General features: G+C 45.5%; 1 protein-coding gene across 2 annotated transcripts in view; it reads left to right on the top strand.

Moving 5' to 3' along the window:
* LOC105490371 (gliomedin) overlaps positions 1 to 11,698 on the top strand; it is a 70,632-nt gene extending 58,934 nt beyond the window's left edge. The window contains exons 6-10 of one of the 2 annotated variants that reach the window (XM_011755898.3): positions 863 to 991; positions 3,576 to 3,659; positions 3,757 to 3,882; positions 4,974 to 5,124; positions 7,649 to 11,698. In XM_011755898.3, coding sequence (XP_011754200.1) covers positions 863 to 991; positions 3,576 to 3,659; positions 3,757 to 3,882; positions 4,974 to 5,124; positions 7,649 to 8,126 — 968 coding nt within the window. In that variant the 3' untranslated portion in view covers positions 8,127 to 11,698. Of the gene's footprint in view, positions 1 to 862; positions 992 to 3,575; positions 3,660 to 3,756; positions 3,883 to 4,973; positions 5,125 to 5,720; positions 7,625 to 7,648 lie in introns of those variants that run through there. The other variant, XM_011755902.3, reaches the window with a different exon arrangement.
* The last annotated feature ends 2,234 nt before the right edge of the window (positions 11,699 to 13,932 follow it).

The raw sequence follows: 13,932 nt of genomic DNA, 5'->3' as shown, positions 1-13,932 counted from the left end.
TCAGAGACTTTGCTAGTAGCTGGAAATGAGGAAGACATAATGTCTGTCCTCAGGAAGCAAGGACGATGCTAAATGTTCAGAATAATGACCGTGAATCAGTTGCCCATCCAACCATCTATCCATCCATTCAGACTTGATTGAGTGCCTATTGTGTACCAGGCACTGTGCTTAGACCAAAGTATCAAGGAAAAGATCGAACTTGGTTAATACATCTTGTCTCATGAACAGCAGATGTTGCTATGCAAAACATGTATAATTTCAGAGGTGTTTTCGACAGGGTAATATACATAAATGTATTTGAAAAAATATAAAATTCTGTTACACTTCTGTTACATAGAAAATCTACACATCTGGAGTACCGTGTTCCTCCATGCTGCTGACCACATGAGGGGTGATGACAAACCCTTCAGAAAAGCACCATCCCTTATGAACCCCAATTGAAAAGACCAGGTCAGAGCAGAGGGTGTCCCCTGGAGGAGACTGGAGAGGGCATAGGAGGTTGGGCCTCATCTGCTCTGCTTGCAGATCTCTGCCCCTTCCTGGTGGACAGAGACCTGCCTCCAGCTTCTGTGGCCGCACTTGTCCACCTGTAGAGAAACTGAAAAGCCTTATTTGGTCTGACTGCGAGGAGGCAGCTAAAGAGACCTTAGCTGACCACTCTCTTCCCTTTTTCCCACCCTCTCTCCCTTCTTCCTTTCCTCCCTCCCTCCCTCCTTCCTTTCCTCCCTCCCTCCCTCCTTTCCTCCCTCCCCTTTCCTTCCCTCTCTCTTTTCTCTCTTCTTCTCTCCCCTTCTCTGTCCCTCTCTCCCCTTCCTCCTTCTCCCTCCTCCCTCCTTCTCTCCCTTTCTCTCTCTCTCTCCAGGTGCCAAAGGTGACCAAGGCCCACCCGGTCCACCTGGGCCCCCAGGCCCTCCAGGTCCTCCAGGACCCCCTGGAAGCAGAAGAGCCAAAGGCCCTCGGCAGCCAAACATGTTCAACGGCCAGTGCCCAGGTCACCAGCTCTCCCCCATGGGGCCCGCCTCCTCTGTCAATTATTCCAAACTCTTGGTCTGGACCCCAGGCTCTGTGACCAGATTTGTTTTAATAGAGGGAGGAGGGTTTTGTCCAAAATGAGAGTTCCCTTCTTGCAACCTTCTCACAGGAGGTCTTCGTAGTCTGCCCCGGGGCTGAAGACCAGGGACAGTATTAAAATTAGGCCTCCCACTCCCCTTCCCTCCTCCTGCTTCCTTCATTTACCAGCAGCCCAGTCCTCCTCCTTGCCCTGTCCACCATCCCTTTCCCCTGAAACAGTCTGGAAAGCTAAGCTGCTGTTTTTGCACTCTTGGGAAGTGAGAAGCTTGACTGATGCTCAGGAAATGAAGGGGAAGTTTGGATTGGTTAAGTCCTCACGAATAGTAACAACAGTGCTTCATTAAGCCAGGCACAGGGCTATGTGCTTATTTAATTCTCACAATAATCCTATGATATTGGAATCATTATTGTGTGCAACTTAACAGATAACAAAACCGATACCCCAAAGAGCTAAGGAACTCACTCCAGGAGTAAATAGCGGAGCTAGGATTCAAACTCAGTTCTGCCTAACTGTAAAGTCCCAGCTCTCAGGGCATCTTCCATTTAAATAGAAATTCACACTTTGAGACCTGACCCAAGGTCAAGCCAACCAAGAGCAAGGAATACTTGACCTCTGGTGGACTTGTTCTTTAGCCAGTTTGTGGCACAGTGGCCACAGGGTTGAAAGCTAACTGGAAATTGAGGATTATATTAATGGAAAATACTTCTAGGGTGATGCTAGGACTTCTCCCCCAAAAGGGGTGACCTAGGATCTGTCACCTAACTGAAACTATGACGAGGGCCACTTGCGGCCATCTCCTCAATGGCACTCATAAGGAGGATCCTCACTGGAATTTCTCAGCCTTGCTGTGGCCATTGCTGTCATTTTCCTAAACAGTCTTGAGTTCTGTTTGGTGCACTGTTCTTTCTGAAAGACATTTGGGGGCACACAGTCAGCTGTCAGAGTGGGCGAATCTGTGCTTTTGAAGATGGCACCATCGCCCTCCCCAGTTCAGTAGAGCCTGATTGTAATTCTGCAACATGAGACCACGGCAGAGCTGCTCCTCTGCTGGGCTACTGTGCGGTGCCTCCCCAGCCATTAGCATCAGCCCTTTGCTCTGCTTCCCTTGAAGAATGAACTGAGCGGGACCTCCCTTGAGAGAAGGGGGCTCTGACCCGAGCTTTTGCAGAATTCTAATTTGCCACAGGTTCTGCCAGCCAGTGACAGCTCTTGTCTGGAGAAGCAGTCTCTGGGCTTAGCCTAATCTATCAGGCGGCTGGATCGGCAGGGGCTGGATGCAGAGTAAGGAAAATGGCTTTAAATGAAAGGCATTATCTTCCACTCTGCCTCCTAGAAATGAGTCTTTGGTTGCCAGGCATTTGCGTCTGAACTTGGCCCTCTCTCCTGCTCCAACTCCATGTCTTTAATACCCTATAGTTTCCTAAGTGGAAACCCCAGTTGAAACCCTGGGGGCAGCAGGACAGATCCCTGAGCCCGCTCTCATCAGGTGACAGAAGGACTTCAGGGAAACACAGGCTTTTCCAGCTGGAAGGAAGCTTAGAGATCACGGAGGGTCGGGAGCCCCTTCAGATGACCCTTTCCATCAAGCAACCACAGGGTGATTTGAAACCCTCAGGATTTGAGTGGGCCTGCGGTTCAGTCCATGTCCTGTCCTCTTCACCCTGGCCACACGCATCCTCCTCCCTCTTCTCTCTCAGCCTTACTTCTGCTGCCCTAAGGCACCTCTTCACCAAAGGTCTAAATTCAGCCCATTCATTAAGGGGGACACTGATAAGCCAAGGAGGATGAATCATAGCTCAGCTGTAGCCTCAAGCCAACTTGAACCAGGCCCCTGTCAAGGACCTGTGTTTCTCTAGGCTCTTACACAGAGACAGTGGGGGAAACGGTCATGAGGGGACTCCCATGTAGGCCCTTAGACAGAGACAGCGGGGAAATGGTCATGAGGGGACTCCTGTGTCTCTGGGCTGGATGGAATCTAGATTACTTCTTCCTCTAAATCTGTGTTTCCCCTCCTGATGCCTCTCCCAGGAAGATGCTGCATAAAGCGGACCACCCCATTCTCTGGGGTTGCTATTTCACAGCTTCCACCAGCTTCCCTGAAAGTGAAAATCCTTCCAGAACAATGCATTCATGATAGTGATACCACCTGCCAGATGGGCCAGGAGGGCGTCAGCAAGCCTCTCATTTCCCCCAAACTGCTAAGGCCTTGAACTGGCTGGCTCAGTTCACTTTGTTGCTTTTACTGACATCCTTTTGGGATTGTATTATCTTACCAACTGTACTCCTGAAAAGCTTCTTGGGAACTCAACAAGCAGGGTGAAGAATTTGGAAGGCTATGATTTGGAGTTGCTTAAAAGCAAGCAACCAAGGAATCTGGTGACCTATTGCAAGGGATGCTTATGAGACTAGAGTCTGAAATGAGGTGGGGAAGAGCAGCAGCTATAAAGTCCAACAAATCTCACTGTGCCAGCTGTGTTTGCTCTGATGATTGTCATCATTTTAGGTGAGACCTGTGCCATACCAAATGATGATACCTTGGCTGGAAAAGCTGATGAGAAAGCCAGTGAACACCATTCCCCACAAGCAGGTATGGAAACAAAGCATCCTGTCTTGAGATTCAGAAATTGAATGCCTTCAAGTCATAATTGGCAGGTAAGTGACTTTCTTTTCTCTTCTTTTGGCAGAATCCATGATCAGTTCCATTGGAAACCCAGTGCAAGTGCTGAAAGTCACAGAGACATTTGGGACTTGGATAAGAGAGTCTGCTAACAAGAGTGATGACCGGATTTGGGTGACAGAGCATTTTTCAGGTACTTACACTCGGCCGATGACCCATATCTATGTGGTAACTGTATTTTTTCGTCTATTGCCTACCTTTGGGCGTATTCCATTTGTGTGTGTCTGAAATCCTCAGTAGCTGGTGTGATAAATGTCTCTTTATTTTAGAAAGACCAATGAGTGGGCAGAAAACTTTCTTCCTTTGAACGTGCTGGTGGCAAGCTTTGAAGTTCAGGTCACAGGAGCATGACGAGGGTAACCCAGAGATCGCCTGTTTTAGGACAAGTATCCAGAAGGAAACAAATAGCATTATGACTGCAGGCCTCATAAACCTCCAAACCATAATGGGAAAAAAATACCAAAGACAAAATCCTTGTGGACCACCCATCTTTCTCTAAGGTTGCCCCCTCTCCCAGAAGACTACTTTTGGACATCTTTCCCAGCCACCTGTGGGACAGAGAGCCCAGGGAGAAGGTGAAGGTCCACCTTGCAGTTACACTGTATCTGAGCAGGACCCTAGTTGTACTGTCCCAAAGAGAGGTGGTCAGGAACTGCTGGTGGTAGTAACAGTGGCCTCATTAAAGAAGGGGTCTGACCATACTCACTGGTTGGAGAAATAGCTGAGAAGAAATCACTTCTTTGTTTTATCAAGGCCAGTTATTAAACGGGGAAGCTGGTAGTAACTGCCCAGATTACCAGGATTTGGGGACTCAAAAAGAAAGTAATGTTGTGCATTAGTAGTGGCTGCTGCACAGTGCAGGAAGAGGTGGGAGGAGGCAAGAGGTGACTGTCCAAGCGCCAAGTATCTGCTATTCCTGGTGAAGGCCTACACCACTCTCATAGAAAGTGATAAACAGTATAGAGTGGGGTGGGAGAGGGTGATACATAGTTCTCCCGGGAGTCAGGCCAATTCGATGCCTACCACATTTGAAAGACATTTCAGAAATCCATATGGAGAGCTGGACTTTGAGATGGGGAGTCTTGGACTCTTCACACTGGAGAAGGGACCTTAGGGAACACTTCACTCTCAACTTCCCTCCTTTGAAATTCCTCCCAAGGACTCCCTCCCAAGCTGTGATTGCTGGAGGTAGGTAACAGCCTCTCCCTGGCTTCCCTCCTACAGGCATCATGGTGAAGGAATTCAAGGACCAGCCCTCACTTCTGAATGGCAGTTACACGTTCATCCACCTTCCGTATTATTTCCATGGCTGTGGGCACGTGGTTTACAACAACTCTCTCTACTACCACAAAGGGGGTTCCAACACCATAGTGAGGTGAGTCGCACCACGGCACCTTCTCATGCCTCTCAGGCCACACCTGCCCATGGTGCTTTTGTGAGCAATTGGGGGTAGGGACTGTGTTTTCATCATCTTTGTGTCCCTAGGGCTGACACACAGAGGTCAGTCAGGGTTTGTCGACTGAATGAATCACAGGATATGTTAGTGAGCCCCATGACCCAGCCCCTGCCTGGGGTCTGCATTTGTTGCTGGTCTGGACAGCCGGAGGAAGGTCAGAGCCAGGGAGAAGTGGACCTGGAGTAGTAATGGCTGCAGCTTCCCCTTCCTCTGAGAGAGAAGCAGCCTGAACTCGGAGCTCCCCCTGGTGGAATGTGCTGCTGCTCCCTGATGAAGTTTTGTTTTGGAAAATTTTGGGTGTGGGGAATTTCATGTCACAGCTGAGATCATTGAAGACTGGGGAACGAACCCCAAGTCAGGCATCTCTGCCTTCAGATCCATCTGTCATCCTGATGGAGTCCTCCCAGGCTGCCCTCTGCTCTCCCACGGGGAAGCGAGGAGGGTCACCTGGGTAGACATTGCCCAAGGCAGCTGCTGAGCCTTCCCCACAAGAGTTGCTGAAGTTCTGTCTTTAGGGTTCAAGAAGAGGAAATCAAGCTCTGGCCTTTGGAGGCAGAAGATGGTCGTCTTGGGCAAATCAAGAGAGCAACGAACCGAAAGCCAGGACACTTGGTTTCTGGCTCCAACTCTTCTGCCTCCTCTATGGCCTTGGACCAAGAGACAGCACTTCCTGTGTCTCCCTGTCCTCAACTAAAAATAAAAAGATGGACTACAGCCTCTGAGTCCTTCTAGCTCTTCCCCATCTGAAACAGTAAACCCAGTATTATGAATGCCACAGTCCTACTCATTCAAAACAAGAGACAGTGACCTTGAGGGAGGACTGAGTCCCTTCTCTCTCCCTCATCCTTCCCCTACCCTTAGTGAGGTCCAGCTTTAACAGCCTTTGGTGTTTGAATGCTCAGGTTACAATGGGGTGAGTTTCCTAGTATAATCTGCAATGTGATCAGACATATCGGACACTGGCGTCAGCCGTGGCAGGAAGCATCCCTTCCTTTGCCTCTCACTTCCCTGTACATGACACCTCCATCATCATCTCTACACCTCCCTGGCCGCCTCATTTGGGCAGTCTTGTGCTGGTAGAAAAAGGCAACTGACCTACCGCCTGCTCAGCAGTCCTCGCTCTCAAGACACACTCCTTCATCCGATGCTGCTCACTGAATCTTGTCCCCTGCTGCCATGTTCTATAGGGCTATTGCCACACGGAGGTGGGGTCGGGGGGAGTTCTGAGGTGGATAACCTCCACAGTGAGAACTGGCCTCTTCAAGGAGGTGTATCTTCTAAGGAAGCTAAGTTTGGATGTAGTGGTTAGGAGACTGTACTGCTCTATGCCAGGCCACTGACTGGGACCTCACAGAGAGGCAGAGCTGAATTCGACCCTGTAATTGCTGGGAGAGATGGGTCTCACCAAGGAATGCAGCTGTGAGGTGGCAGGACTAGACACAGCCAAATGGCAGCACTAAACCCCAGGTATTCAGAGGAAGAACTCCCGTGAACTGAGATGTGCAGGGACCTTCCCAAGCCTCACTCTTCTCTAGTTTCTTCATGGTTTCTTAATAGAATTCAAGTCTGTTATGCTCAAACGCATATCCACAGATTCACACATTTCATGTTTCTTCTGCTGCTCAATGGCACCCTCTGGTGTTTTCTTTTAGCCCTAATGTTCCTGAATTTTCATTCCTGGAGTACTCTTTGAATTATAGTTCACTTTTATGCTACAGCCTAGAGTTGGAATCTGTCAAATCAGCCTCCAGGAGCTAAGGGGCATGACATTCCATGCTATAGTTTAATGTATCCAGCCACTTACTTGACAAGAAAATGGTTTTCACAGTCATGACTTTGCAACAGCCTTTCTCACCTGGTGACTTTCTTTTCAACTTTGCAAACTGTGAAACTCTTTTTTTTAATTTCAGCAGGGAGTAAAGGAATAACCACCACACTTAGAATTAGAAACCCTAAGTTCAACCTCTGGCTCTGCCTCTTACTTGTAGTCTCGGGCCAGTCGCTTCTCATTTTTTGCTTATAAAATGAAAAGATTGGACTAGATCCTCTTTTACAGCCCCCTTGCAGCTCTAAGAATCTTCGAGGGGGCATTTCAGGAGGTCAACAAACATCTGGGCATTAGTGAAGTGGAGGTCACATGGCTAGTAAGTGGTCACTCAGATGCAAATTCATTCTGACTATAGGGAGTATTCTCTTTAACACCACACCACTGTCTCCCTGTTGCCTCTGCTAGCACAGCCAGTCATCGTCTCTTACATCCTCACTGCTCACAGCATTGCCCAAGGACCAGCAGAGCAGGCATTACCCGGGAGCTTGTAAGAAATGCAAAATCCCAGCCCTCACCCCTGACCCACTAACTCAGTTTAATAGAGGAGCCTAATAAACCACCTTTGTCCACAGAAACAGTGATTCATGTGTACTTTTCTTTGTTTGCATATTTCAGATTTGAATTTGGCAAGGAAACATCCCAAACTCTGAAGCTTGAAAATGCCTTGTATTTTGATCGAAAATACCTTTTTGCAAATTCCAAGACTTACTTCAATCTAGCTGTAGATGAAAAGGGCCTTTGGATTATCTATGCGTCAAGTGTGGACGGCTCAAACATTCTTGTAGCACAACTGGATGAGAGGACATTCTCAGTGGTGCAGCACATCAATACCACGTACCCCAAATCCAAGGCCGGCAACGCCTTCATTGCCCGAGGAATCCTCTATGTCACAGACACCAAAGATCTGAGGGTCACATTTGCCTTTGATTTGTTAGGAGGGAAACAGATCAATGCAAACTTTGATTTAAGAACTTCCCAGTCTGTTCTTGCCATGTTAGCATACAACATGAGAGATCAGCATTTATATTCGTGGGAAGACGGCCATTTAATGCTTTATCCTGTGCAGTTTTTGTCAACTACCTTAAATGAGTGATGTGCTGCATTCTGCTCCCTTCAGCAAATTTCAGGTGTTTTCTGGGACCAGTTCTCTGCCAACAGGAAACTTGTTTTTTTTAACGGCAGCCAGATATTTAGAACATAACCTCATGACATAAGTGTTTAAATGGTCAGTGAGCCCCCCTTAGTGAAATAGCAACAGATTGGAAGTTGAAATGGCTGAAATGTGGTGATCTCGCCACAACTGGCTCTGCAAGTTACCTCCTTCTCCTTGGGCCTTAGTTTCCCCATTGGTAGTCTGAACCATCTGGCTAAGATGATTGGGAAGATTTTCTCTACCTGTAGGAAATTTGGTGATTCTTGGCGGCTTCTCTTTTCACAACTTTTATGTATCTGCTTCTGTTGTTTAGCTGTTTTAGCCACATGCTGACCAAATTTCCCTTTGAGTTGAGAAGTCCAGTGGCTTGAGTAGTGAATCCCTCAGTGCTGACTTAGATCTGGTTCTTTGAAAAGGTGCATTAACTCTTTAAGACATCTAAAGTATCACATTATCCATAATTTATTGCTTTTCTTTGCATCTGCACCTGCCACCACAGAATAACCATTACCCTCAGCTGCTGACTGGGCAGCTCTGAGATTAGCAAAAGCCAGGGACAGCTACATGTTCAGGGTTTTTTTTTTTCTCAATAAGCTATTTTTTTTTTTTTCTTTTCTTGTTTTAAATAGAGAGTCTTGCTATGTTTCCCAGGCTAGTCTTGAACTCCTGGGGCTCAAGTGATCCTCCTGCCTTGGCCTCCCAAAATGCTGGCATTACAGGCATGTGTGCCTGGCCCAGGTTTCTTTTTCTTTTTTTTTTTTTTTTTTGAGACAGAGTCTTGCTCTGTCACCCAGGCTGGAGTGCAGTGGCATGATCTTGGCTCACTGCAAGCTCCGCCTCCCGGGTTCACGCCATTCTCCTGCCTCAGCCTCCCGAGTAGCTGGGACTACAGGCGCCCACCACCATGCCCGGCTAATTTTTTGTATTTTTAGTAGAGACGGGGTTTCACTGTGTTCGCCAGGATGGTCTCGATCTCCTGACCTCGTGATCCACCCGCCTCGGCCTCCCAAAGTGCTGGGATTATAGGTGTGAGCCACCACGCCGGCCCCAGGTTTCTTAATAACAGAGAATCACAATCTTCCAGATTCCCCCCAACTTCTTATCATGTTGATTTGTAGCTGTGGATCATGAACAGTGAATCCTCAGATCACGCTGACTTCTTATGCTTCTTCTGTGGATCCACTATCAAAGTACTAAATGCTGTGTAAGTAGACATTAATCTGGCTGGAACCATGGGAAGCACTTTCCAGTGTTCAGAGGAGAGGCGCCATTTGTGGTTATTACGTAGAACTGGGCCAGAGCCAGTCCATTGCCTGTTTTTTAAATAAGGTTTTACTGAGCACAGCCACGCTCATTTATTTATGCAGCACGGCCTGTGACTGCTTCTGCTCTGCACCAGCAGAATCGAGTCATTGCAACAAACAGCGTATGGCCTCACAGTGCCTAAAATATTGACTAGCTGCCCCTTTATGGAAAAAGGTTGCTGACTCCTGATAAAGAATATAAAGTGAGCCTGATTCTTGAAAAAATCAGAACCAGAGCCTGTTTTGTTTTATTCTAAACTAACAAGCCACATAGGAGGGACTTGCATTTTGAGTAGAGGGGAAGGGTGATAACGGCGTAAAATGAAGTGGCCCTCCACAAAGGCTGGTTAGGGGACTGTTCTTTAACATAGTTTTAAAGGATGTGATCTGGTCCCCTTGGATGCCAGGAGAGAATCCGGTTGAACTTGCTCCTAAATGCTCTTAAATATGCATATTTTCTGCCAACTCACTTCTTTAAACATCTTTCAGCCCAGCGCTGCGGCCCCCGGAAGGGCCACTGCGAATAGAGAGGAAGCTGGAAAAGTTCCTGGGGCTCTGCAGCCAGGAAGGGGAACCAGGACAAATCTTATGTAAAGATTTTCCAGCAATTTTGCCCCAATTTGTGTGTGTTCTGAAACTTTTTCTCTGGGACCAAATTCATTCTCAGTGGCCCTGAGTTCAATACATTATTAACAGCAGCATTTTAAAACTTAGGGGATGAGCTAGGCATGGTGGCACATAACTGTAATCCCAGCTACTCGGGAGGCAGGGATGGGAGGATCACTTGAGGCCAGGAGCTCAGGACCAGCCTAGAAAGACCCCATCTCTAAAAAATAAAATATAAGTAAATAAAACTTAGGGGATGTACAGATTTAAATATTCAAATCTCCCAGCTCCCCTGAAAGTCCCCAGGCAGCTGTTAGTGACTTGTTTGTTGTGTCAGTCAACATGATGGGTATTTGAAACTTCTCCCCCTACTTTTTCATTAGATTGGTTATGCCGTGTTACCTTAGCTTGCAAAAATACTCTTTTCAGATTCACGTTCTCTAACAAACAGTCTCATGTTCAAGATCGATATGTCTAATGAGTGCTGGTGTCCTTTTAAAGGATTTAAATATATATGTTGCCATTGCTGAACACAGGACACCGGGATAGGGATATAGTTTCATAGTAATAGTATATACAATACTAATTGTATATACGGTAGCAACCAAAAGAGGTTAATTAGCACATATTCCTTTTAGAAAAATGGTTTAGAAACCTCAGTCTTGATATCTGAGCTATCTTGGCTTCCTTACTTGTGAGTAAGGGATCATGCTCACTGCTGGAGAAGCTTACACTGGGACTTTTTTTCTTTTTTCTTTTCTTTTTTTTTTTTTGTTATGACAGAATAATGCTAATGTAAGGACAACTGAGTTTGATCAGTGTTTAATGGCAGTGGGTAATCTTATCTGATTGTCTTTAAAAGTGAAAAGGATTAAGATTTTATTCTTTCTTGTAAACATTACTTGATTTTTTAAAAAAAGTTTTGGGCTCACTGCTAAAATAGATTATGCAACCTAAGGTTTTTAAGTCAAGATACTGTTTTAGGAGTTTGCCCTCTTATTTATAACCAAAGTTGCTCTAAAGCACTTTCCAAATATCTGCACTTCTGATGTCAGAATCAAACCAGATAATTCTCTAATTCTTCTTTCATCTAAAGTAGATAGCTTCCCACTGGAGAGTAAACAACACCATCCCTCCCAACCTCAAAGCTAGGCCACACTGTAATTCAAAGCATTTTCTTTCAACTGATAAGGTGTCTTCCTTAAGCCAAACAGGTGGTTCTGGTCTCAAAGTATCATTAGGCACAGGTGCTATCACAGAAAAAGTTCTGGGGTGGAAGTTTTAAGATGAGGAGCTCTGATCTTAGGCGTCTTAACAGTCACAAGGCGAAAAGTCAAATGAAACAGTACAATTCTTGATGAGTCAGGTGTCACCTTCCTGTCACACAGAGGACGTTTTGGCTATGATCATCTGATGGCAAGTGAAGGAGAAGTGAGTGACAGGGCTTTTCATTTTCATCCAGATGCCGTGGCCTTGTGTTTCACAGCATTAAGGGCCGTAATTTCCAACCTGCACAGATTCTGAACAACAAATGAATAATGATGAATGTCTTTTTGGTTGTAATTTAACAAGTCAAATAAAATAATCATTGCTGAGCACAATCACATGTTGAAATAAGTGTGTTGTTATTTTTACCTCTTGTTAATTTATATGTAACATTTAAAAGAAAAAATCCAAAACAATATTGTGGTAGAATATTAGTTGCTCCTCTATGGAAACTCTCAACTTGCTAGCTCCTTCTGAATACAGTACTGGAAAATTGTTGATATGGACTGTCTTTTCTCTGTAAGAAAACACGAGCAATGGAAATATCATACTAGAACTGGGTTATACGTAGACGTAAATGCAATGAAGATTTGCCAATTCATCAGCATGGGCAAGGCAACTGAGGACATAAAATTTGAGGCTAAAAATTAAAAGAACAAAAATTTAAAAATGGATTTGTGTGAATTTGGGCAAGTCTCTTAATCCCTCGGAGCCTCTTTCATCTGTAAAACATGTCTAAAAAAAAGTAACAGTATTTACTTCCCTTGGTTTTTCTATGCGAAATGCTCTGATAATTATACAGTTCTTGACAAATTATAATTGTTACTTTTATTGTTCCTCCCTGCAGGGAACCAGAGTGACCCTGTTGTTCTCATGGCCTTATCTAGGGCTGCAGAAATGGTTAGGGACACCATGTGAATAGTTTCCATGGGCTGAGACCAAAGACCTGTTACATCAGGTAACACTGTCACAACACCAAAAGGTGGTCCCTTAGTTATACAACAGATTTACATAAAACTCCCCAAATAATGAAAAAATGGTTCAAGTACCTGTTACCTTGACCTATGGAGCTTCTTTATAACCTTCCCTAGAAGTGCTTGTTACTGGACTTTTGTAACTGAAATATTACAAAGTGAAAAAGAAAAGTCCAAGGAGAAAATAATAGTCTCACCCCTTTAAGTGGACCATTCAGACCGTGCATGTGATTTTAAGATATCTAATCTTCTATCTATTCACTGTAAAGATTTTAAATAAGGGTGAAATTGGTCTTTCAGTTCCCTTACTGTTTCCTCCAAACACTCTGGTATGATCGAGCTCAACAATTGAGTTAAGCTTTAATAAAGAAGTGGTTTAAACTACTTCTAAACTCAGATTTTTGTGTCTGGCAACATGACATTGTCAATGTCCCAAGCTGCTTGCCCAGAGGCCACATCCACAACTGCAGGATGAAAAAAGGTCAACACTGGATGGGAACCCTACAGAGCACTCGATCCCACTCTCATTTTAAAGTCTAGGAAAGTGAGACCAGAGGAGATGCATGACTAACTCACCCCACGTGCAGCTTAAGTGCCAGAGTCAAAAGGAAGCACTGTTCCCGACTTTATGTTTTCCACCTCATCCCACCGCTTCCAAATATAGGATCTGGTTCTTATAACTGGAAAGTGGAAAAGTTAACTTTGAACGCTTTTTAGGGCACTCCTTTTTAAAAAGCTATGTCTAGAGAAATATGCCAAACCCAGCCTCGTCTTGCAGAGAAGTTCCATCACTCGGTAATGGCCAGCCTCACCTTCTGGAGCAGATACACACGCCCAAGTCCAGCACTACTTGTTACTCTCGGGATTCCCACCACTGGACAGCCCTTCCTTGCCCAGTGCTTTAGAAACATCAAAGTAGCTGCCACTTAGTGCTCATCATCTCTATGCCGTGGTGTCTTCTGGGCAATCAGCACACATGATTTCACTCAACCATGCCTGAGTGGAAAAGTCCTTAGATATCATCCCTTCTCTCTACATGATGTTTAAATCCTCTCTACAAATGCAGTGAACACTGTGATGCACTCACAACTTGGATTCTACTTCAGAAAAGACATTTTGCTTTTGGTGCTGGAAGTGCTGTCAGCATATAGCGTTCAGCTGTCAGCACCTACAGAAATGGTCAGTGCTGCAGAGAACCGCTTAGCCCAAGGATACACCTCATCATCCAATGACTGATCAGTGTGAGAATTTAAGGCCTAGACACCTCAGCCCACCTTAGAATTACTCTAAAGAGCAATTCTAGAGCCAGAGCACCCCATGGTTCAGCCAAGTCTGTCCCTGGGCCTGTACTGCCGATTGACTTTCTCTGTCCTTCCTGCTTCTGGCCCCTCCTTTCCACAGGTGTTGATCCTAAGGGCTCTTCTTAATGACATCATGCTGGCTAAACTCCATCTCAGAGTTTGCTTCCCAGGGAACCCAACCTGTTGTCAAATTGCCACATAAAATACAGGATGCTCAGCTACATTTTAATTTCAAGTTGACAGAAAAATTATAGTAAAAATATGTCCTAGATATTGCATGAAATATACTTTAAAA

Source organism: Macaca nemestrina, chromosome 7 (assembly GCF_043159975.1).
Source record: "Macaca nemestrina isolate mMacNem1 chromosome 7, mMacNem.hap1, whole genome shotgun sequence".
Taxonomy (NCBI): domain Eukaryota; kingdom Metazoa; phylum Chordata; class Mammalia; order Primates; family Cercopithecidae; genus Macaca; species Macaca nemestrina.
This window is presented reverse-complemented; position numbering and strand designations above follow the sequence as displayed.